Here is a 25,987-nt window from a genome sequence, read left to right as displayed (position 1 = left end):
AAAAGAAAGATAACTCTGACTGAAAGAGTAAGACTAAATTGATATAGGTTAGACTAGGAAGAACTGACATACATCTCGAAGATTAAAAACTGTATGGAAATGGGGAAGAAGCATTTTAGGGAGATGATACTCATGCACAAGAAAAACTTGCACAAAGATGCAGATGGGAGGGAGCTCAGAGCCATGGGAAAACATTTGAATATTATGATTTTTTAATATGAATTCTATGATGCTGTAGTATTGGTTTATTTCAGCACAGAGTAATGCACTTCTTATTTCTATTCTCAGAATAACTAACTGTTCATTTTTATTGTGTTAAAATCCACATCACCAAAATATGTACTGTTTCAAACAGCATTCAGTGTGCAATTCAGTTACATTTTAAACACCATAACCATACTATGCAACCATCTCCACTATCCAATAAAAAGCAAATGATAACTCTGAATTGAAATGCATTACACCTTAAACAGTAACTCCACTTTTCTACCACACACTCATTTAATAACCACAATAACCTTTTTCTCTATACATTTCCTGTTCTAGATATTTCATACCAATAGGCCCATCCACTTCTCCTCATTTTTAGTCTGACTTATTTAAGTTACTATAATATTTTTAAGATTCTGTCCCTGAAAGTATCAGAACTTCATTTCTATTTATGGCTAAATAATATTCCCTTGTATGCTGCCATAATTTGCTTATCTTTTCATGTGTTGGTGGACACTGGGGTTATTTCCAGTTTTAGCTATTGTAAATGTACTGCAAACATGAATATTGAGATTCATGTGTCTGTTTGGGTCGCTATATTCAAGTTCTTTGAGTATATACCCAGATGTGGAACTGCAGTTATCTGATAGTCCTATGGAATCACTACAAATCAGAGTCAGAGTTGGCTAAATGGTAACTGCTTTTTTTAATGCTGCAGTTAATCTTGTATATAATTTCTAAGGAATTGGTTGAACCATTTTACATTTCCATGGGTAATTAAGAAGTTTTCTGATTTCTCTATATCCTCACCATTCATTGTTGACTTTTCCATTTCTTTGATAAGAGCCATCCTACCAATTGCCATCTAGTCAATTTCTGACTCATTGAGATTACTGGGGGCAAATTAGCACCTTCTTGTCATTTTTATTTGTATTTCCTACGTGACACGTGATGTTGAACATTTCTTGCTATGCTTCTATATATATATTTTTAGTTAGTTCTTTTAGTTAATTTTTATATATTTTATAGGTATGGGTCCAAACTTACTCTTTTGTGTGCCAAGATTCAGCTGTGCCAGAACATTAAATATTCCTTTTAATAATGTCTTCAGTATGTTTAATTTTGTAGTGTTTTTCTCAAAGAGGGCTCCACAAATGCTCTAAGGTTTAAAGCAACCTCATCAAAGGATAGATCCGCCTTTGGCTAAATCAACTTCGTATAAGAATTGGTTTAAGGAATGGAAAGTGATAGTCAGAATTGGAGTGTTGAAACCAAAGATTTATGAAATGCAGCTATGTTGGAGGAGGTGAGGCATCTGGGTATTGCTGTAGAGAGGAGAAGTGGAGGAGGAGGAATGTGAGTTGCTGCCATGGGTGACTCCAAAATGTTAAGACTTCCATCCATTGTCCCATTCTAGATCTTTCATTTTTGTGGATTCAATGGTGTCAATTCTGGCTGTGACCCCAATTTTAAGAGGTAGAGTTGGTGATCATGAAATAAGTTGTAACCCTTTTTCATAATAAGACTGTATTACGGGACTGGTTGAGACTGGAAGACTCCCTGAGACGGTGTCACTCTGAAATGTTCAAAAACCTTGAACCAAATTGTTTCGTGAGGTTATCTAGATAGCAGATGGATTCGTAAAATAGGCAACATCATCTGGGAGGACCGTGTCCTTAAAAAAATCATCTAGGTGAGACCCAACAGTCAACACTTACTCCAAAGCAAAGATGTGAATTCAACGGGGCAGTGAATAGATGGTTAGCGACAGAGCCACCAGAATGGAAACAACGAGAAGGTTGAAAAACGGAACCAATGTCACTGAATAAACGGGAAACTGTTCCACAGGAACCTAATTTGTTGTGTAAACTTGCACCAAAAACAATAAAATATTTTAATTTAAAAAGTGGGGCATGTCCCACTGGAGGGTGGAGACAAGGAAATATAGTTTTTAGCACAATTGCTTGATCTTAAAGTAGATGAACTTCCAGAAATGTGGAACACCTGCAGCAGAGTTAGCTGTCCATGTTGCCTTAAAATCAATTCATCCTTCAAGTAGCATCTCTTCCAGGTCCCCTATCACTCTCCTCATTGCCATGGCTGGTTAACCTGTCTACTTTCCCTTGAGGCAGTGAGCCTCCAGTGGGAACAATAAATGGAAGATTGACTGGGTCTGTCTGCTTAAATGAACTTGGGATGAATGCTGTCTTTCTATCCATTTTATCTGAGAAATCTTTTTTGTAATAGAAACTTTTAAATGTTTGTTGAATTAAAGACAAATGAATGAATGATCAAAACACAATTTCTTACAATGTAGACCTTTTACTGCCTACTTTTTATTCCTATAAATACCCCTTTCCTCTACCATCCACTTTCATCATTGGGTCCTAAGAATTCCTTCTCCCAAGATGTCCCAGCAAAATTTATGAACGTGTCATGGAACTTGTAAAAAATGGAGGCACAATGTTCCGGCTCCCCTGGATTCATTTCACTTCTAATCTGTGCTTTGAAATGCGCAGTCCCCATTTTGTCAAAGGCCCTTTGAAATCTTTCATTGATTCAGATCAATCTCAACTTTTGGGGCTGACCTTACTGTTGTCACTTGCATGGATGAAGTAGCTTTCTGGATGTCAATATTTCATTTTTAGGGATAAGAAAGCAGGATGATTTAGTATAGGTAAAACCAATCTCATAGCAAAATAACTGTTTTTACTGAAAGGCAATAGTTCTTTGACACTCAGAGCATCATGATTTTGTCTTTCTTTGTTTATAGGCACGCTCTAATCTTTCAACCTAAGACAGTTATTACCTATATGTTCCGACTAGTGTGCCAAAATAAGTTTTTGTGGGTAAATTTAAACCAGAATTGGTTTCCAAGAAAAGACAATTCTAAGTGAAAATCTTCCATGTACTGGCTAAGCCTTTGTATGCATTCCCTTACCATAAGCGTGATTTAAGGAGGAGAGGCTAGCATTAGCTGAGCCTCCTCTACCAGTTGAGTCCTATGCTAATCCCTTGATATAAGATAACATTATCTGATTTATATTCTATAGTGATTTATGTATTATTATTTCCGTTTGCAAATGCAAATGCAGAAGTCTTCAGAGATTAAGTGGCCAGTCCAAGTTTAGTTTGTGTATGGTAAAGTCAGCGTTCAGACCCTGGCTTGCTGGCTTTCATCACTGCCCACCCACCACACTGAGTTGGCTTTACCATCTGTCAATAAAGGAAAGAAATTCATCTCAAATGCTTACAGCTTCTGAGAAGAAAAGCCCCACGTAAATGCAAGAAGTTGTGTCTCACCTTCTTAAGCCCCGGCTGGAAGCTCAGCTTTTCCATGGATCTCAACCTGTACCCATAGCCACCTTTTCCTTCTCTGAATGCTTAGCAGACATATCGTTTGTTCACTCTCTTACTAAATCACAATATTCCACATTCTTGGCCTCTTATGCAAGCTTTGCCTTTCTGGTAAGTGCATCATTTCTCCAAAGGAAATATCCTCTCTTGACACTTCTTTGTTGTCCACCTTTGAGTTTAGCCTAGAACTCAAATGATAACAGAACACGTATAAGCTTTCCAACCAAGCAGACTCATTCCCATTGATTCAATTCTGACTCCTGGCAACCCGATATACAGAATAGAACTGCCCCTTTCAAGTTTCCAGAGGCTGTAACACTTTATGGGAGTAAAAAGCCTCATCTTTCTCCTGAATAAGCTTTCGGTCTATGTTTAATTTACTTTACTCATAAAGAAAAAAATAAGAATTTTAATTAAAGTATTAGATATACTCACCTGATGCTTGAAGTACATATTATTTTAGTGGTGGTGAGGATGGGCCAGCACCGGGTGTTCTTACATTCTGTTGTCCATAGCAGTGCGATGAGTCGGCACCGATTCGAGAGCACCTAACAATAATAACCTTTGTAACTTAGACTTTCGATCCAATTTTCCAAACCCTTTGTTTTCCTTCATTAAATAACTCATCTGAGAAGCACTGTGTTCTGAGGAGTTAGAGATTACTGAGCCCACATATCAGCATTGTCATTCAACTGCTGGATGCGCTTAATATAGTGACAGATGCTACCCTAGCTTATAGGATTTAATGTGTATTTAGGGAATCCCAAATGGTACTTGGCATATCATCAGCATTCAGTAAATACATAGTTTCTTTCTTGTTTTAACATGTCTCTTAAATTTGTTCTTTTATAATTTTATATCATTTCATAAGTGTTTTTTTATAATGTCCACTTAAGGGAAATAAAGACGATAAAGGATACAACTGACCTGTGAGAAGATCATATCCTCACCTGCGCGCAACCTATTTCCATGCCTCCTACCCTCTGTTTCCCTCTGCCTCTACATTATCCACTACCTTGATGTCTGCTGAAAATTTTCGTGGCCAAGTTCAAATTCTATCTTCACAGAAGAGTTATAAGGAAGTCCATCCATTCCTCTGACTGGAACACGATCTCTTTTGGCTCCCTCCCAGAATATGTTATCTCTCTTCAGTGTCCTCCACATTCATCACAGAACATTGTCACAGGTTCCATCATTGTCTTGTTACAGTGAAGTACAACTTCTGGGCCGCCCCCATGCACATTTGAATGCCACTCTGCATTCCAAGGACCCTCTTCTGTGTTTGGGGAACTCAAGAGTGTCTGGCATGTCTCTAAGGAAAGATGGCCACATAAGTCAGTTTAAGACATCTTGGGAAATTCTTGGAGCCTATTATATACATATATCTATACATATTTGGTTGACAGCACTGAGCAGCAGTGAGCAGGGAAGAAATAGCTAAGGGATCTCCTTAGTACAGGACTTCAGTGTATCGTCCTCTTGCTCCTGTTTTTGGTACAGGAATAAGTTTGGCAGAACCTCCATTCCTACTCTCTCCCCTCCACATGGTCTCTTCAAGGTTCATCCTCAACTCCCTGGCTACACCAACTTCCATCAAGATTATGTCCCCGTACCTCTTTCTAGCTCAGATGACCTTGATCCTGTATTCAGCCCTCCGGTGTTTGTTTTGTATTCTTTTTCCAGTTCATCATTGAAGCACAAATTCTGGTTTACTTCCATCAGGGTATTATTTCCTTTTGCATCTATAGAACTTGAGCCAAACATTTCCTCTTGTGAATCAAAAGCTTTTGTTCTCGATAATTATGTATAAGACAAGTTTCAAGGACATACTTTAAAGTTGAAAAAATTTTTTATTTTTCTTTTCTTTCTCTTTGCTTTAACAATCCTAATTCTCCTCCAGTTATTTGGTGGATGCCTCTGACTAAGGAAATGACCACATCCCAGGAAAAGCAAAAGTTGATATTTCAGGAGGCGATGCCGTCTTATATTACAGATATTTGCATATATCACATCTCTTCTAAAAATTATAAACGCTTTCAAGTCAGAAGTTAAATTGGTTTCTTTTAGAGCCTCTCAAAGTCCCTAGCCCTTTGTCTTACAAGAAGTAAGTAAATAGTAGATATTTATTAAATTGAGTTGAAAACTACCATATTTGTTGAAGTTCTTTTTGAATCCAAGGGCAAAGGCTGAGAGAATAACTTGGAGCATTGTAAATATACTGACACTGTGATATGCTAATCATTTGATCCAGATTTGTAAGACAAAACTAACTTTAAAATAAAAAAGAAGCTGGGGACTGGATTACCTATATACTTGAGTAGATGCCAAGCTGAATATAAGTCAAGGCACCTAACTTGACCACAAAAACTGCATTTAAAATTTGCTGAAAACCTCAGCTTATACACGAGCGTATATGGTATCCTGTTCAGAAGGCCACAGCATGCAAACATGTTAGGGCAGGCAAGAAGAACTCTGGTAGCAAGCAGTCAGGCACCACCCTGTAACCAAAGAACAGCAGTTTGAACCCAGCCGCCCTTTCACAGGAGAAAATAACCTGGGGACCTGCTTCAGCAATGATTACAGCCTAGGGTGGACCTGAGGGAGGTAGTTGGACCCTGGCCTGTAGGGTCACTGTGAGTCACAACAAGGATGACAATAGAAACATTGCCATTGGATCAGTTCCAGCTCATGGAGATCCCTTTAGGACAGAGCAGAACTTCCTCATAAAGTTTGCAACCCTGTCATTTTCATCCAAGCCTATCATTTTTATGCAAGCGTGCTGCCACATTTTTCTCCAGCAGCATGGCCGGTGGGTTCAAACAACTGTTCTTCTTGTATGTCCCTTACAACACGGGTAGGTAATGTAAATACAAAGGTCCCTTCTAGATAAATCTAGAGTTCTTCAATGCCTCTGCATAAATGATAATGACTCAGTTGCCTTCCTTACGTCAGCACTTACATCGAATCCCTGGCATGAAACTGCAGGATGTTAGTCGGGAATATTTCTAATGAAACGTCAGAATTGTTTCCTGAATTCTAAATGTAAAAGGTATTGTCAGTCCTCCGTGAGACTGGTTGGCGCAGGGGCTCTAACAGTGGGCTCACACTTAACCACGGAGAGTGTGCCACAGGCCCGGGCAGTGTTTCCTTCTGTTGTATGCCAGGTCGCTGTGGGTCAGAATTGCCCAGACAGCCAGTAACAAGAACAACCTGAAAGAATTCACCATCGTGTTTCATTGTCCATTTCGTTGCTGTTGTCTTTACTCAGGGGACAAAGGGGAAAGGGGCTTGTCTGGCATCGCTGGAGGAAAGGGCAAAGCAGGTATGATCTGATCACTTTTCTCTTTGATTCTAGCACTATTCCACTTGTCTTGAAAGTAAGCAGTCCCATACATGCCTATTCTGTGCAAACAGTGCACTTGACCCCTCTCCCAAAGGCTGGAGGTTCAAATTCCCCCACAGGAACCTTTCAAGGAAGACTTGGGAAGCGAGTTCTGAAATGTCAGCCACTGACAACCCCGGGGAATACAGAGTTCCCCTGACACACAGAGGGTCGCCGTGACCCAGAATGGGCTCACCCGCCCTTGCTATAGAGTACAGTGAAAGGGAGAGTCCCCTCAGTGCAGTCTGATACCCCAGAGGCTCATTTACTAACCTGAGGGCAAGAAGGGAACTTCCCTCCCTATCCACTCAGTGACTTTTCACATGCCACCCTCTCCAGCTTCTTGGGAGGAAGCAAACCCACTTCTAGCAGGGAGTAGCCCTCATTCTTCTGACCCAAGAGAAAGTGCAAGAGGGCTGAGTGGAGGGCTTGCATCAGCATCAGCATGCCTGACATTCTACTGACATCTCAACCCAACACAGGCCAGCTGTTTTGCCAGCAGCAAACCGACCAGATCCAGAAAGTCTCCCATCATCATCCTGGAGCATGCTTTTAATGACCAGGGATGTTCTCCCTGATTCCTGAAGACATGTCCTTGCCATTCCAGGGGTGCATTGGATAGTATCAGTTGTTTCCATCCACTGCGGTGGCGTGGAGGTTCATTCGAAAGACTCTTTCCAATTCTTTATATTGAGCAGAAGTTAAAATAGATGAGGAGTCCCTGATTGGCGCCAATGGTTAAGGCACTCAGCTGCTGGTTGAAAAGTTGGAGGCCCAAGTGCCCCCTGAGAAGCAAGGCCCAGCAGTCTACTTCAACAAAATCAGTCACTAATAACCCTACAGGGAACAGTTCTACTCTGATACATGTGGGGTCCCCCATGGGTATGGGGCTTCAGTGACAACTGGCTGGTGACCAGGGATTCAGAAAGCCATGGGCATATTTCTATGGTTGTTTATTGGCGAGAAAATTATTTTCACTTCTCATGTTGCCAATGAAAACAGCAAACAGAAGTGTTTGCATAAAGCAGTTGTTCAATAGAAAAAGAGAGGATCATTTGAATACCCTAACAATTCCTCTTCAGTCACATTAATGCTAGCAGGTAGTTCAAAAGGCTGGAAACACAGGAGAGTAGACGGAATGAACATCCTGGCTAATCCACAAATGGGAATAAAGAACTATTGAAATTATCATTTGGATCTCCTCATCAGATTTGACTTCAGCCCTCAAATCATAAAACCATGCTTCTATGGACAGCTAGAATTAGTATTTGATTTAAATCACGTCAGGTTTCTCTATCTTGGGAGCGTTGGGTAAGCCAGAGAACAGGGCAGTCAGAGAAGAGAGGACAGGCTAGAAGTGTTGTTGAAGCAAATTGGAAAGACTTGATCCTGAAAGTGGGCAACATGTTCCAAGTTCAACAAAAAATGCTAGCTGGTTTGTAACATGTTCGCAGTGCTGGGTCATATTCACCTCCCTTTTTCCAAGTGTGGGTTAGAACTGTCCTTTAACTCCTTCAATACATCTAAGAAGGTATTTCTCGAGTTCCTTAAGAAAATGTACATTGGAAACCTTGTTTCAAATAGAAGACATACAAATGATAGCCATGCATAGAGAGATGTAGCAAGACAGCATTTGGAAAAAGATAATGCTCTTATTAAGTTTTCTGCATGTGTTTCATTATAAATGTATAGTTTTTTTCAGCTGTTTTTTTAAAACCATTGAAAAGGCACCGTCTGTGACTGTGGAAGATACCGGAAAGTTGTTGGACAGCTCGACATTAGTGTGGCTAGACTAAAGACGTCCATGAAGTTCGTCAAGAATGGTAAGCGTCTTTCAGTTTCCTTCATGCTCTGTGTCTACCTCTTTGGGTCTTTCGACACTAGACTTTCAGCATCCTTAGCAAGAAGTACCCAGGCTTGATCATGTCACCAGTTCAGAGGTTTTTCACAATGCCGAGTAGACACTGATGCTCTGGGAACTTCAAGGCCACTATGTAAAAGGCACTGGGATATGTGCTCTGTGCATGGTGATGAAGCTCTCAGTGGTCAATCAACAGTGCAAGCCCACAAGCTGCTCCTTGGGAGAAAGATGTGGCAGTCTGCCTCAGCAAGGACAATCACCTTGGAAACCCTTAAAGCAGTGGTTCTCAACCTGTGAGTCGTGACCCTTTTGGGGGTCAAACGACCCTTTCACAGCAGTCGCCCATTTCATAACAGTAGCAAGATTACAGTTATGAAGTAAGTAGCAACCAAAATAATTTCATGGTTAGTGGGGGCGGGGTCACCACAACATGAGGAACTCTATTAAAAAGGGCGTGGCATTAGGAAGGTTGGGAACCACTGCTTTAAAGCCAAAAAGTAAACCCACTACCATCAAGTCAATTCTGACTTATGGTCACCTTATATAAGAGCTCTGAGACTATAACTCTTTATGGGATCAGGGAGTCTCATTTGTCTCCTGCAGAGTGGCCAGTGGGTCTGAACTACTGATCTTGTGGTCAGTAACCCAACACCTAGCCTAACAGCACCACCAAGACCTATGGGGCAGTTCTGTTTGTCCTATAGGTTCACTGTGAGTCCAAACTATCCCAAAGGCCATATTGTTTCATTTTATTGTTTATTTTTGTTTTGATTTAATTATATGTGCACTGCTGTGAGAAAGTAGATTGGAGAAAAGAACAGAGTTTGGTGATCTGTGAAAGAACTCCAGGGTTATGTGTTGAACTGCTAACCACCAAGTCAGCAGTTCAAAGCTCCCAGTTGCTCCATGAGAGAAAGATGAGGTTCTATGTTCACATATAAATTTACAGCTTCAGAAATGCTAGGGAGCAATTCTACTCTGTCCTACAGGGTTACTATGGTTTGGAATTGACTCAATCGCAGTGAATGTTCTGTGCCTAAAGAATGGAACGGGGCAGCAAGAATTAAGCAGGGTTAGCATTTCAGAATAAAGAGGTAATAACAACAATAGCTTATTTCCTAAGCATTTAGAAGAATACATGGCTTCTACCACAATCTCACCGAATTTTCAACCTCCAGTCAATGGCCATTATTCAGACTCTGAATGTGTGAATTCACCTCCTAGCTGGCATTTGTAACTCCCAAATTGATACTTGAGCTACTTAGACTATTTTTGGACAAGCACAGAGGGTGAAACTTGGAGTGTTCAATGCATGCATCATAGCTGAATGGGGCTGCAGTCGGCCTTCTAGTTTCAGCTCTGCTCACATAAATAAATATCTTTCCCCCAGTCTACTTAGTGCTGTTTGTTGCTTGCTTGCATTTTTCTGTGTGCATTTGCTGTTTGGATTGGTGGTTTGCTTTTTCAAGCTGTCCCCAAAGAGTAATGTTGAAGGTCTGTCTAGTACATGTAAGTGCATGAAAGTTGTGATGCACCCTGTTGGGGAAAATAGTTATGTTTGCTAACCCTCATACAGGCATGAGTTATGTTTCTGTTTATAGCAATGAGTTCAAGGTTCGTGAATCAACAATGTATGGTCAATTAAGTGTCTTCAAACAGAACCATATATATACACATACATAAACAAAAACCGATTTATATTTGTATATTGATTTGTTGACCAAAATAAAGTAACCAGAGGCTTATAGGAACCTAACTAGGAGCAATGGTTTAGTATATGTTAATTCAATGTCTGTGACATTTTAATAGAACATATCTACTATGAAAAGTAATCTACTGTATTTTCTATGATTAAATTGAAATTTCAGAAATTAACCTGCCTAGATACAGAACTAATGGGCAGGGGAACAAAGATCGGAATATGTTGTTGTTTTTTTTAGCTTTTCTGTCCATAATACAAATCAGTATGAACGTGAAGTGTTTCCTAGTTTTGCAACTTCTCCATATTGGTTATTGTTATCCCTTATCTCTCAAAAAACAGACTTACTGTCATTGAGTCAATGCTGACTTATAGCACCCCCCTTTAGGTTTTCTCGACTGTAACGGTTGACATGAATAGAAAGCCCAGTCTTTCTCCCAAGGAGCTGCTGATGGTTTTGAACTGCCAACCATGCTGATCGCAGCCCAACAACCACCCTACTACCAGGGCTTGTAGTCCAGCCATATTTGCTGTGCGTTATTGGAAGGCCACAGATGCCATCTCGTGTTCATCCTCATCTTGTAATACAAGAAGTATAGGGAACACTTGATGTTAATTAGCTTCCCATTTATAGCTCTAATTCTGGCCCATGCCAAAGATATCTTCTCTGAAATGCCTTGGAATGTCATGAATAAATTAGACTCCAAAGGTTTAGCGAGGAGCAATCATCCTTAATGTTATAGTGGCCCTAGATTTCTTTGTGAGTTTAATTAAAGTTATGGACCATAAAATGTCTCTGTAGAGGCCCTGAGTCCCCATATGTAGCTCCCATGTTGTGAGTACAGGATGATTCTGAGTGCTCAGTTCTGCCTGAAGCTTACTCAGGACCTCATCTCCCTCGTGTACTTGCAAAGATGTGTCAGTGACCTCGATCTATAGACATCTTTACAGCCAGGAGTTGACCCTAAAGTAGACACTGCTCTGTATGCTTCATCTGTCAGTTCAATGGGCTTTATGTAATGTTCCTGAAAGTGAAGCTACAGAGCAGAAAGGCACAGTCCTTTCAAGACTGTTCGAGCTTATTAGGAGAGAGTCAGAAACACGAGGTTCGATAAGACCGTGATGGTTGCTAACAAGGAGGAGGTAGAAGAGACAATGGGAATCTAGGAAAAGAGCATACAGTAGCCCCATTTCTGTCCAGGAGCATTGGGAAGGTTTCCTATAGAAGCTAACACTTAAGAAGTCTGAGCTCTAATGGAAAACCAGGCATTTTTAAGATAAAGAACCTGCAAGAATACTTTCCTGGCATGGAGATAAAGAGGTGGGAGAGAGGAAGATATGTTCAGGAAACTGCAAGTCTGGCTAAGGCATAGCCTAGGATGGAAAAAGAATGAGATAAGTTGTGTGGTTGCTTACGGAACAAATTTCTATCATCATAGCTCTCTGCTAGACAGCTGTTTTGGAAGTTGAAGGCAAGCAAGAAAGATAAATTGTAGAAGAAATTAGGCCAATACCTACCTCCTAATAAGATCTTGCAAAGTAATTGTTGAATGCTAAGTGATTTTAAATCCAACAATATTATTTATTTTCATTTTTTGCAATATGTAATCATGTCCTTCCTTTCTTTTTTCTATGCCAAGTCATAGCAGGGATTAGGGAAACAGAAGAGAAATTCTATTACATCGTGCAGGAGGAGAAGAACTACAGGGAATCTCTGACCCACTGCCGGATCCGGGGTGGGATGCTGGCCATGCCAAAGGATGAAGCTGCCAACACGCTCATCGCTGACTATGTGGCCAAGAGTGGCTTCTTCCGGGTGTTCATCGGGGTCAATGACCTGGAGAGAGAGGGGCAGTATGTGTTCACAGACCACACTCCACTGCAGAACTACAGCAACTGGAAGGAGGGGGAGCCCAGTGACCCCTATGGCCATGAGGACTGTGTGGAAATGCTGAGCTCAGGCAGGTGGAATGACACCGAGTGTCATCTGACCATGTACTTTGTCTGTGAGTTTGTCAAGAAGAAAAATTAGCTCACCGCCCTCATGCTCCATATTCTATTATTGCCCCATCACTATCATTACAGGAATGGGCTCAAACCAAAAGTGACGATGAGGATGGGCAACACTTCGTTCTGTTGTACTAAGCCGGCCCAATGGCACTCATGACAACAGCAATAATCATTGTAACGTTGGGGTTTTTTCCCTCCTCTCTCGCCATTCATTTCTAATGACACTAAATTCTTTCTGATGCGTGACAAGCGAGAAATGCTAAATTGTGACTAGGAATCTCCATCATCGTGTTCTTCCGTGACAACTTTGAGTCAGTAGGCTGCCAGGTGCCATGGAAGGAGAGTGGAAAGACCAGTGGGAGAAGGCAATTGCCTGGATGAATGTGAGAAATTGAAGGGAGAATAATATTTGTTTTCCTACTAAATCGCACCTTAACCCCAACATTCTCATAGCTCTATTTTATCTTTGTCTTCATTTCACTGATATGAACTTTCCTCTCTCTATATTTGGAGGTATATAAGAAGAGTATAGGAGGGGTATAGAAAAGGTATAGGAAGAGTATAGGGGGTATAGGAAGGGTTTAGGTAGGGTAGAGGAGTGTTATAGGAAGAGTAGAGGAATGGTATGGGAGGGATACAGGAAGCCTTCATAAGTTCTAGAAACTGGTCAGTGTCACTAATTAACAAGTCTCCATGTATTCTGTTCTTAACTCTACCTTCTCTCACAGTGTGACATTTCACAGAAGACAATTTTCCTTTCATAAATTTATGCTAAAAAAACCCAACACACATACTGAATGTTCTTTCCATTCTTTTGCCACCTCAAGAGGACAACGTCAGACTTTTAGTTTGGAACATGCCTGGAAGTCAGATTTCTTAAGATAGAAAATTATACCTCAGACTGCAGATCAAACATAAATGTAACTTTTACTTGGAATTTAAAAATAGTTCAAGAAACACTAGGTTATCCCTTTATATATTGTAGCTCCAGTTGTGGCCCATGGCATATGATCTGACTGATTAATATGCTGACAGAATAGCTGATAAAAGAGAAGAAACGGAGCAACCCCTCGGTTCATCTTAAACCACCCCTCCATGATCTTACCTAGAGCAAACTGGTTAGCAAATTGAATTGTTAATTAGATGAGTTCCGTGACGCCAATAAGGTTCACACACTTGCATCCTTAAGGGCCCACAAGGGGAGCATAGGTCAATCAGTGGTGCAAGCAGGGATTCTGGTGCCCTGGACACAGAGTCCTCCTCTGGAGTTGCCACTTGTTCCTGTTTGTTACCATTTCACTACGCTTCGTGATGTGTACAAAATGTCCAAAGCTAGAATTTTATATCTTCATCTTTCAAACTGTTGGCAACCGATCAACTTCTAATACCTATTTTATGCCCCACAAAACTGTCCACAAGCCTAAGCCATCATGTCTTCGGTTCTCACCTCTGGGGGGAAATCCTGACCGTTCTGAACATAGCAAGTGTCATTTTGTATGCACAGCACTCAAGATGTCCCTGCAGCACCTCGTTCAGTTCAGCCCAGTTACCGGAATGGGTTCTGCATTTACCCTCCATCCAGTTCCTAAGCCTTGTTGTGTGCCACTTGTTGATTCCAATGCAGACAGACCCCACATAACTTCCTGATAGGGTCGTGTTGGTAGCAATCGTTATAGAAGTGGACCACCAGGTCTTTCTCCCACATAGCTGCTAGGTCAGTTTGAACTGCCTTCCTTTTGGCTAACAGCCAAGTGCTTCACCACGGTGCCAAGAGGGTTGCAAGGAGGGCCAGGCACCTACAATTTGATAGACATGGCAGTGGATAAATTCCAGAGTAGGACACTCTATCACAGGCAGAATCTGCAGCTAGAATGCCAACCAATAACGTAAACAGGAGCCCAGAAACATTTGGGAGGAAAGGTGGGGGGGGAGGTGGGGATAAGGAAGGAAAACGGAGGGAGGAAAATAAGCACAAGAATTGCCTGGCTTCAGTCCACATTGGGATCAGTGTTCTGATTTGTTCTAAGACCTGGAAAGTACTAATTTTTGTGTATGCCCTAAGATCTGTTATTATTTCTATTATGAGTATTGTCATAATAACAATGACAATAATGACAAGAGATCTCTCAACGATGTTGTCTCTGCTGAGGATACTTCCAACAGAACGTGACAGAGCATCAAAGGGTAGGAGTCGTCTTGCAACCTGGCCTGGAATAAATGGTGAAGCCACCGTGCACTTAATGAGATAAGACAAATCCAATAAATTCAAGTTTTTGGTGAAGCCAAAGAGGCGCAAGTATAGAGTGTGAATACTATTAAAAGTCATGTGAATATTAATATCAATTTATTAGAACAGGTACATGGTAGACAGGAGTCAACCACTGGGGGAGAACGTTAGTAAGGGGTAAATAATTTGTTAAGGCCACATCGGGAAGACTGAAGGTAGATTCCCAATATCCACAGAAGATGAAATAAAAACCAGAATCCCACATATGACAAGTCAAGCTGATAGGGTGGGCAATTGGGGAGATTGTGTTTTGGTAAATCATAACATTCATTTATACAGTAAACAATCTTTAGGAAAAATCTAATATATGTTAGGTGGCACTGTGAAAAGGGCTGGAGACACAGTGGAGAAAGCTTCTAAGTAAGATTTCTAGCTTCTTAGCTTCATCCACCTCGGGGTCCTTGAATACCAAGTCCAAGCCAACTGAAGGCCAAAGCTCCCTCCATTTTCTGGGATTGAGTCTATAAAATTATCCTATTTCTCTACCTACTTTCTCTTCAACATCACAGTTGTAAAGATATACTGAAATAAATTGGACAGGATACTAAGTATTTTTAGAAATATAGCATCTTCTTTTTTATTTTCCTTGAAGAGTGACATTGACACATTTCCTCTAACTCATTTCCATTCCGGCTTAGTCATTTTGCTGTGAGCAAATCGTTACCTTGCCAAAATATGTGCTCACCCCACTGTCTTCTCACGACGTAGAGCACGTCTATGTGGGCGCGCATTGGCAAGAGCCAAATGATCCGTTTTCTTTCCTGATGACCTGCAGCCAACATGCAGTGAAACTCAAGTTTGCCACAGATTACTTCTTTTAAAATGAAATACGGAGGGGTAGAGAGGAAGTGAGGAGAAGTGAATTGGACACTTGATAAGTTATTAGAATGTCAGTACATCTCTCTTGAATTAATGTATCAGTAACTGCAGTCATGCAAATGAGCAGCCATACCATTTAAAATCTAGATAACTCTTTTACTGTAGTATCCTTAAACAGGAGAATTTATCAATAATTAATCCTTGCTCTTTGTGCAAGCATGGCTGGTGAATTTGGGGAGGGGGCAGGGTGCATAAAGATGAAAGTGTGTAAAACTCTTCAATATATTGATAGAATGTCAGTCCCAGGGAAGGGTATTCATAAGTGGTGTCATCATGTGTAGAAAGACCAGTCAGGCACAGAAGCATTTTCTAAGTCTTGAGGAAAAATCAAGTAAAGGAGTAATGTAATTGCAAACGACATTCAATTTTAATCCAGTGAGGGCCAGGTGAAGATGTTTCCCTTAGGACATAAGCATGGTCTAGCGTTAGTGATGTGGTTGACTCAGCATTGGACTACTAACCACATGTTCAGAGGTTCAAACCCACCAGCCACTCCTTTAGGGAAAGAAGAGGCTGTCTGCTCCTGAAAAGATCCCAAAGCTTTGGAAGCTCTCTGTAGGGTTGACTCAGAATCGGGTCTAATACCATAATACCCAATGGTATTAGATTTGGGGGTATTTCTGAGCATATCTTCTGCAGTAGACCACAAAATAATCAATTCAGAGAAGGTGATTTTTAGAGGAAGATTACCAGGAGAAACAGGTGTGATTCCAAAGCAAATTCTTCCTGATTTTTTTCAATATTTAAAAACAATTTTTCTAGTGCCTGCAGTCTGAAAGGCTTGTATTCAAACAAGCAGCCATCTAAGCGAGGAGTCAACTAAGCCCACATGGAAGAAGCCCACCAGCCTGTGCGATCCAGAGATGACAATTAACCAAACTCGAGTGCGGTGAGGCGAAAAGCATCAGAGCAAGAATTAGGACCACCCAGTTTGTGGAGGCCATGGGGGACGGTGGGCACCCAAACCCATCTGCAGAGTGTCTGCTCAGACTCAGCCACCGGCAGATCTGCTCTAGCCACGGCAAGAGGCACACTCAGCCTTACTATCAGGCAGAGACCCGTGCAATCTTGATTATGCTGGATTGAACTCAGCGCTTGGCCCATTGGCCACCCTATAGACCCAACCTGAATTTGTTCTGGGTCAAAGTATCTCGTGCTGGTTCCATGACGGACATTTCTTCCCTGGATTTTCTAGTATTGCTGGGGGTTTCTTTCTTCCACATTATTAGTATTTTTGTCTGTATACTATTATGTATTTACCCTTATCACGTTAGCACGATTTTGTTTTCTATTGTTTTCTGTTGGGTCTCCCAGTTGTGAAGCACAAGAGGAGTGGATGCGTAATGATAACAATGGATTCAAGAGCATATGGGGAATATGGCGGGGAGGGAGAGAGTGAGGGAAAGGGGAATTCATGAGTGACTAATGAAGATGGGAGGGGAAGGGAGCACTAGAACAGACTGTGGTTGCATGAATCATCTTTTTTGTTTTGTTTTGTTTTGTTTTTGTATGTGTATAAGAAAGAGCTTTATACAAAGAGAAATTTTATGTTGAGAAAACATCCCAGCACAGTCCAGATCAAGTCCATACATCCAACACTAGCCCATATATCCGATACCAGTCTATAAATTCCTCTTCAGACTCAGGCAACATATGCAATGATGCCTAATGCAGGAAGAACACAGACCAGTGAATGGAAAGTCTTGTGGATCTAGCGGCAGTGGAAGCATCTCAATGCTAGTGTGGGTCTCCAAGTGGCTCCAGTTCCAGGGCTCTGTCTCAACACGTCACATGAATCATCTTAAGGTGACCATGAGTGAGGAGGAATGCTCAAAATAATAAAATTACATTTAAATTAATTTTATAATGTGTATTCAAAAAATATAAGAAAGAAAAAAAAAAACTTTTCTCCTAAATCTCCTGTTTTCTACCCGCTTGATATTTTCGCTTTGGCCGGTCCAGGTACTTTTCAGGGACTCCATCACCAGCACTGATAATAGGTTGTCGTATTGACACTTGAAAGTAATGCACTTCTCTCATCCTCAAAATAGGAACATCTTCCTTTCCCTCAAAGAATTTAGAACACAGAACAGAGCCTAAAAGGAGCTGATTTATCAAACAATACATTTTGAGACACTGGAATTGAGTATCAAACGGGACATCTTTAAAAAATAAGATTGAAAAATATTTCCTCTGAATTTTCTAACACAAAACACCTTTGAACAGAGACTTCATAAATTAAATAAGTCAGGGGAGTAAATATGCATGTCATGTGTCGCTACTTTTTACAGTGAAAAGGAGAAAAGCTGAGCTCTTCTTACATACGGCTAGCCATCTAGCTTATGGAGGTGAGGGGCATTACATGACTGTTGTTCTTTAAAATGGAATTTGTTCTAAGTTTCTCTCATTCTTACATTTCTAAACTTCAATAGCTGGGTGTGCACTAATATTCTGGCCTCAAGCATTCAAGTCCTTATAAATTATTAAGGTACTGTTTTCAAGGGGAAATCATACATGCGTCAAGTGACGTATTCCTTTAATCCCCACAAACAAACCCTCAGTTTCATATGGACAGCGATTGCTTGATGTTCTGACTCGGTATGAAAAGCTCCTTATATTGGAAATCTTTCTTGCTAAATTATCTGTAACTGCTCTTCAATAATTTGCAGAGGTAGGATGCTAAAGCTTCCTAGGTTCAAATTTCAGTGAATGTACTCTGATTTCAAATGCTAATTACTTGTATGCACCTGATTTTGGAATTTTTTCCTCACACTTGTTTCATGAATGCTACTCTTGATTTTCTTTAGCTAATGATAGGATTCCTGATGGTGTGGTGTGTTACATGTTGGGCTGGTAACTGAAAAAGCGTCAGTTCGAAACCACCAGCTACTCCCTGGGAAAGAGACGAGGCTGTCTACTCCTATAAAAATTTACAGTCTTGGAAGCCCACAGGGGCCATTCTCTCTCCTAGAGGGTCCCAATGAGTAGGACTAGACCCAGTGGCAGTGAGTTTGAGTTTGAACTATTGTTTTTAGTGGACAATGCCTGGAATAACTTACCAGTGAAGGTTTCAAAAGAGTAAAACAGCATCACTGCATAGCCTCCTCAGGACAAATAGCTACAACTGTTCTGGTATTTATTGTGGACAATTAAAAGAAGACGGGTCCTGAAAGAAGACTGATAATGTTTCAAGAAGAAGGCAATGGTCAACTTTATCGACTCTCACTAAAGACTGCAAGCAAAAATAAACATGAAAATAATATATGGAATTCATCAGCATGGCATCATAAAGAAATTCCGAAGAAATCTCAGCTGAGTAATGTGAACAAAAGACAAGCCAGAGTTAGACTGAAAGAGAAACAAACTGCCAAGAAGTACGGACCTTGGATGAGGACCAGCACTTCCTCCGGACACCTGCCTGTGACACAGTGGAAGCATCAAGATCAACAGTGAAGACAGGACGTGGATGATTCGAATGACGGTACAAATTGATAGTGCTTGAGAATTATGTGAATTGTGTTTCACGTGGCTTGAATTTAGTCTTCAAAAAACCCAATATGGCATATACATGACTATTATATCCATGTTACAAGGCAATTGGGTTTTGTTTATATCTATAAACTTATTCTCATGAGAAAAGTGAGGCATAGAAGCTAAATAACATCTCTAAGGTCAACCGTGCCGGATTTACCTAGCCCAGAGCTTGCATCATGATCCAGTACAGTGTGGTTGCTGCTGCTAGGTGCCACCAAGTGAGCGCCAACCCACAACCAGCCTGTGTACAGTACAAGGGAATCTTGCTGGGTGCTCAGCCATCCTCAGAATTGTTGTCATAGATGAGCCCACCGCTACATCAACCGCATGAATTCATCTTGTTAAAGATCTTTCTCTCTTTCAATGATCTTCTACGTTACCAAGGTCAATGTCCTCTTCCAGGAGGCGATCTCTCCTGACAGGAGGTCCAAAAAGCACAGGAGAGGACGTCCTACCATCCTCGCTTCTTTTTTTTTTAACATTTTATTAGGGGCTCATACAACTGTTATCCCAATCCATACACACATCAATTGTGTAAAGCGCATTTGTACATCGTTTCTCAAAACATTTTCTCTCCATTTAAACCCCCGATATTAGGTCCTCATTTTCCCCCTCCCTCCATGCTCCCCCCTCCCGCATGAGCCCTTGATAGTTTATAAATGGGTATTTTGTCATTTCTTGCCCTGTCCGACGTCTCCCTTCATCCACTTTTCGGTTGTCTGTCCCCCAGGGAGGAGGTCACACACAGTTCCATGTAACCGGTTCCCTCTTTCCTGCCCCTTCTCCCTTTACCCTCCCTGTTTTGCCACTCACACTACTGGTCCTACAGGGCTCATCCATCCTGGATTCCCTGTATTTTCAGTTCCTATCTGTACCAGTGTACCTCCTCTGGTCTAGCCAGTCTTGCAAGATCGAACTCGAGTCATGGTAGTGGGATCGGGGAGGAAACATTTAGGAACTAGAGGAAAGTTGTATTTCTCATCATTGCTACATCGCACCCTGACTGGCTCATCTCCTCCCCGAGACTCCTCTGCAAGGGGATCTCCAGTGGCCTACTAATGGGCTTTGGATCTCCACTCCGCACTCCCCCCATCATTCACTATGGTAAGATTTTTTGTTCTGATGACCATCCTCGCTTCTAAGGAGCCTTCTGTCTGTGCTTCTCCCAGGACAGATTTGTGCCCTATCCTATAGCATAAAGTGCATGCGTGGAACGTCCAGAAAGTCCGGCTCTGCTTCTCATGCTCTGTGTGACTTCTCGTGAGTCACCTGATTTTCCTGAGTTTGCATCTCAAAGAGGGTGCTGTGCACTGATTCGAAGACAAAGAACCGTGCAAAAGCCTTGCTGTTACTCCACCCCTCCATTTGTCATGAATAGCTTTAGTACTTGGGACTATTTCCCTCATTCTTCAAAGGCAACAAATCGATGTGTCAAGAATTCTGGGTGAGTATTCTTTTTTCCTTTCCTGCAGAAGGTAAGAAAAATATATAGAACCTCACATAGAGGAAGTGATGGTAATGGTGACAGAGTGTTCCTGGGGGATCTGACTGAAAACACACCAAGTCAAACTTGATGAAGTTCTGGAAAATGCACCTTGAGAAGCTGCGGCTCTACAGCCAGAAAGGACAATGACATAACAGGGATTCTCTGGGCCCTGTGTGATGTGGTCCTGGGATGGAGGGTGACGGGAAGATGAAGAGTCCAGGCGCCTCTTCAAGGCCCTGTGAGTGCTGCTGGAGGCAAACACCATCGTGTGGGTCCCAAGCGCTGGGGCCATCAGGTCGTTTAGTTTGAAATTCAAAGAGCAGTGAGCTCCCTCTGCAATAGAAATATTAATCTAAGCTGCAAAAAGCATTCCTCAACAGTTTTAAATGAGTCCTAGCTCTTCTCTCTTGTGACAGTTCTGTGTGTAATAGGATGCGCTATTTTTATTTAATTTTATGAAAGAAATGTGGCTTTATCCATGATGACAGTATTTCTTTTTTAACTTGGACAGGGGCAAAGTATTTCAGCAACCAGGCACAATGCCTGGTACAAAGCTGAGTCCATGGGCTGGAAATCCACCCACATACCCACCAATAGAAACAAATGCATTCGTAGAAACCAGCACATCCCTAACTTTCATATGTCGATTTTTAATGTTCTATTGGCATATAGCTTACATATCCTACAATTCTATAAGTGAATCATATCAAGAAGAGTTGTGCAATCATCACCACATGATCAATTTTAGAACATTTTCTTCTTTCCTTTGCTCACTGTTATTGCCTCCTACTTCCCCCAACATCCTCTACTCTGCTCTTAAGAATTATTAATCCAGTTACTGTCTCTATAAATTCATCGATCCTGGTTTTCCTATACAAAAAACATATAACACAAAGACAAAAAATGACTAAATAAAGTGAACCTTAATCAAAAGGAAAGGAGAAAATGTTAAAATACTAGAATGAATTTTAAATGGCTCAAAAGGGCTTTCAAATGAAAAGGTATATCTGCTATAATCCACTTTACAATGTTCTCTGTCTGATAGCAAGGCTATTCACATCCCTCCACTATGGTCAGAGGGGATTCACCAAAGGCTTAATACACGTGTGGATCCTGCAAATGGATTTGGGACTGCCACTGTCATCCACAGCCTCCTGAAACTGCATGCTCAGAATTTAAACTCGAATACTGATCTCTCCTCGGTCTTAGATTTTCTCATTTACAATCCTTGAATCACACAGGCTGGGGTACTTCTTCCATGTGGATTTAGCTGACAACTCACTTATAGATGCTTATTTGGAGACATGCCTTTAAGACCCTGGATGGGGTTCTTTCTGATTGCTGGGCACTCTCTGGTTTCTTCACCACACTTTACTAATAGCACCCATATATTCAGCAATTTCTTTATGAGGGTGATTATCAAGTAGAACCATGTCAGAAGAATCAATTGTTCTTAAATTGAGGCTACAATTAACTGAAGGCTTAATATCCATCCATAGATCTATGATATGTCCTTGGTTCATTTGAGAGGCATCATTATCATCTTACAATAGAGAACATAAGATATAATCCCCATGGGACATAAAATAATTCCAATGGCAGTATAATTAATGTAGTCAATTGCATAGAATGTAAAACACCACTAGAAAGGGAAATTTTATATGTATAGGACATCTTTTGTATTACAGTGTCTGAATTGTTGACTTGTACAAATGAAAATTTTAAGTGACAGGACACTACACAAACAGTGATGGTTGGAGATAGGGGTAAAACTTTCAATAACACCTATTCACAAAGGCAGAACCATGCTTCATCAGCCTGTTAAAATATTTTGATTTATATTCCATCCATTCCTGCAGCTTTGTTATTGGCTAATGCCTTCAGTGCAGCTTGGACTTCTCAGTACCATTGATTACCATTGGTACCATATGCTACCTCTTGAAATGGTTGAATGTCAACTATTTCTTTTTGATAAAGTGATTCTGTGCATTCTTTGTATCATCTTTTGATGCTTCCTCCATCTTAAAATTTTACTCATTGAATCTTTCAATATTGCAACTCACAGCTTGAATTTTTCTTTAGTTCTTTTCGGTTTAAGACATGCTAGATGTGATCGTTCTTTTTTATTTTCTCACTCTTGGTCTTTGCATATTTCATTATAATACTTTACTTTGTCTTCTAGAACTGCCCCCTAAAATTCCCTGTCCAACTCTTTGAATTCATTATTTCCTTCCTGGGTGTTAGCAAGCTTGTCTTTCTTTCCTGTCTCTTGAATGGCCTTTTGCTTTTGTCATGAATGATATTCTTAATGTCACCCCTCAGCTCATTACAGCTTCTGTCATTAGTGTCTTCAGTACATCAGATCTGTTCATACAATGTTTTCAAAATTCAGGTGGGATATGCTCAAGGTCATGTTTTGGCTCCGCTTGATTTATTTTCATTTTCTTCTGCTTCAACCTGAACTTACATATGAGCAATTGATTATCTGTTCCACAGCCAGCCCCTGGCTTTGTTTTAGCTGCTGATTTTGAACTTCTTGATCATCTCTTCCCAAAAATGTAGTCATTTTGATTTCTGTGGATTGCATCTGGAGAAATGTGTGTGTATCATCACCTTTTTATTGTCAACAAAAGGCATTTGCAATACAGAAGTCATTGGTCTTGCAAAGTCATGTGATCTCTAGCTTCATTTCTCTCACCAAGACCATATTTTCTAACGATTGTCTCTTTCTCTTTGTTTCAAACTATTGCATTCCAAAATGTATCAATGCATCTTGATGGCATATTTGATCAGTTTCAGACTGGAGATATTGATAAAATCCTTCAATAATTGCATCATTAGGTTAATTACTGGTGTATAAATTTGAATACTAGTTGAAGTGACTGTGTTTCCTTTATGCAGCTGATATCCATTTATAGACATCATTACAATTCAGAATAGATCTAGAAATGTTCATTATGAAGACGACTGTGATGAATCTGTTATTCCCAGCATAGGGCATCATGTGACTGCCTGATTCAAAATGGTAAATATCAGCCCATTTCGGTTTACTAAGGCCTAGGAAATTGGTCTCAATACATTCCATTTCCTTTTGACAACTTTTAATTGTCCTAGATTCATAGCTGGTGTATTCTATTTTCTATTTACTAATAAATGCTTGGAACTTTTTCCTCTCATTTTGAGAGTCTCTATGAATCAGCAACGTCAGTGTTTTAAAAATTACAGATGCCATTTTGAGGTCTATGGTACATCTGGCCCAAGCCATTGTATTGTAAGTCACCTCATATGCATGGGCCATGGAAAATGAATAAGGAAGACTGAAGAATCTTTGATGCCTTTGAATTTTGGTATTGATGAATAATATTAAAGATGCCCTGGACTGCCAGAAGACCAAATAAATCTGTCTTGGAAGAAATGCATCCAGAATGTTCTCTAGAAGTCAGGATCGCAAGAGTACAGCTCACTGACTTTTGACAGATTATCAGAAGGGACCCCATGGAGAGAGATAGGATGGTTAGTGAAGGAGAGCATCATCAAAAGAGCAGAAGGCTTCAATTGACTCACAGAGCACAATGAGGAGCCCCAACAGAACAAAGACGGTGGGAATGGTGCAGGACTAGGCACTGTTTCTGCTGTACACGGTGTCATTATGAGTTGGCACTAACTTTGCTAACCTGTCAACACAACAACAACATGACTGCTACCCACCTTTCTAACCCATCCGGTTCCGTGTTCACACCTCTAATTCTACTCATTCAATAGGAATTTCTGCAAAAGTTTCATCTCTCTAGTGTGTATAGGTTGGCCTTGTGTATTGTCCCCTGTTATCTGATTAGCATTTCACTCGTCCTGTGAGACTCATTGCACACCCATGTCTACTCCGCAAAGCCTTCAGGTGTTTCTTCTTCAGCTTCGAGTCAGCACAACTCTACGTGTTCCTATCATATCATTTGCTTCATTGCTCTCTATAGGAGCATCATGATGCCATATTCATCTTTGCAATATTGGGGTCAAGGAAAAAGTGCTGTTGATTGGTAATACAAGGGAGCTTCAAAGAGTTGGTGGATATTCACAGGAGCAAAAGTAGAGAAACCATCTATCTGTTCATCAGCCAAATAGTGGACAAACCAACTGTGGGATGAAATACTACACAATATGAAAGAATAACAATGAATCTATGAAATATCTTGAAGCATGAATGAACCTGGAAGACATGCGAATGGAAATAAGTTGACCACAAACAAAACAACTGACTGCCATCAAGCCAATTTCAACTCAGACTGACTCTGTAGCACAAGGTAGCTTCCCTGTGGGTTTCTGAGACTGGAACTCTTTTCCAGAATAGAAAGCTTTGTCTTTCTTCTCAGAGAAGCTGGTGATTTTGAACTGCTGACCTTGTGCAAATCAGTCTAACAACTATACCATCAGGACTCCTTGTATAAGATAATTATTATATTTTAAAATCACACTAAAAGAATCATTCTTTGATGGTTACCATGAGTGGGCGGAAAAGAGAGGGTGGATTACTAACTAGATGGTAGACACATATTAACTTGCATTAAGCAGAAGGCAATATACATTAAGAGGGTAGTTGCAACAAATTATAAAGGTATGAAGACAATAGAGGTAAGTCCTGCTATATACCAAATCTTGCAGCAATGATGATCTATGAGTAGATGCATGGATAGGCATGCAGGCTGAATAGGGGATTGAAGGAAGAATGGAACTAACTAATGAATAAATATAGAAGCTATCTCTCCATGGATACTTGGTCTAAAAATAGATCCATGACTGTAGTGGAGCATATAGAGGACAAATTAATCAAAACATCTAGACATGAGCAAGCATCTTGAGGAAAGGAGTGAGGCAAACTAAGGGCTCAGGATTATGATCTTAAGAGACACGAAGGTGAACTGGCATAAACTAGTATACACACACACACATCTACATCCTACTTTGGTAAGTGTATTAGTCTGGGTAGATTACAGAAACAAATTCATAGACGCTTATGGGTGTATAGGAAGGTGCTTTATATAAAGAATAATTGTATATTAAGAAAACATCCCAGCCCAGTCCAAATCAAGTCCATAAGTCTGCTTTAAGCCCACAAGTCCAGAACCAGTCTGTAAATTCCTCTTCAGACTTACGCAACACATGCAATGATGCTGAATGCAGAAGATCGCAGGTTAGTGGGTGGAAAGTCTTGTGGATCCAGTGGTGGTGGAAGCATCTTAGCAGTGGCATGGCTCTCCATGTACAGGCTCCTCCAGCTCCAAGAGCTC

The 25,987-nt window shown here is 40.7% G+C and overlaps 1 protein-coding gene across 1 annotated transcript in view; it reads left to right on the top strand.

Moving 5' to 3' along the window:
* COLEC10 (collectin subfamily member 10) overlaps positions 1–14,415 on the top strand; it is a 50,889-nt gene extending 36,474 nt beyond the window's left edge. The window contains exons 4-6 of the mRNA XM_004697669.2: positions 6,836–6,889; positions 8,677–8,772; positions 12,150–14,415. Of these exons, the coding sequence (XP_004697726.1) occupies positions 6,836–6,889; positions 8,677–8,772; positions 12,150–12,541 (542 nt within the window). The 3' untranslated portion in view covers positions 12,542–14,415. The remainder of the gene's footprint in view (positions 1–6,835; positions 6,890–8,676; positions 8,773–12,149) is intronic.
* The last annotated feature ends 11,572 nt before the right edge of the window (positions 14,416–25,987 follow it).

Source organism: Echinops telfairi, unplaced genomic scaffold (assembly GCF_000313985.2).
Source record: "Echinops telfairi isolate 266 unplaced genomic scaffold, ASM31398v2 ScPeMD7_1;HRSCAF=3_0, whole genome shotgun sequence".
Classification (NCBI taxonomy): domain Eukaryota; kingdom Metazoa; phylum Chordata; class Mammalia; order Afrosoricida; family Tenrecidae; genus Echinops; species Echinops telfairi.
This window is presented reverse-complemented; position numbering and strand designations above follow the sequence as displayed.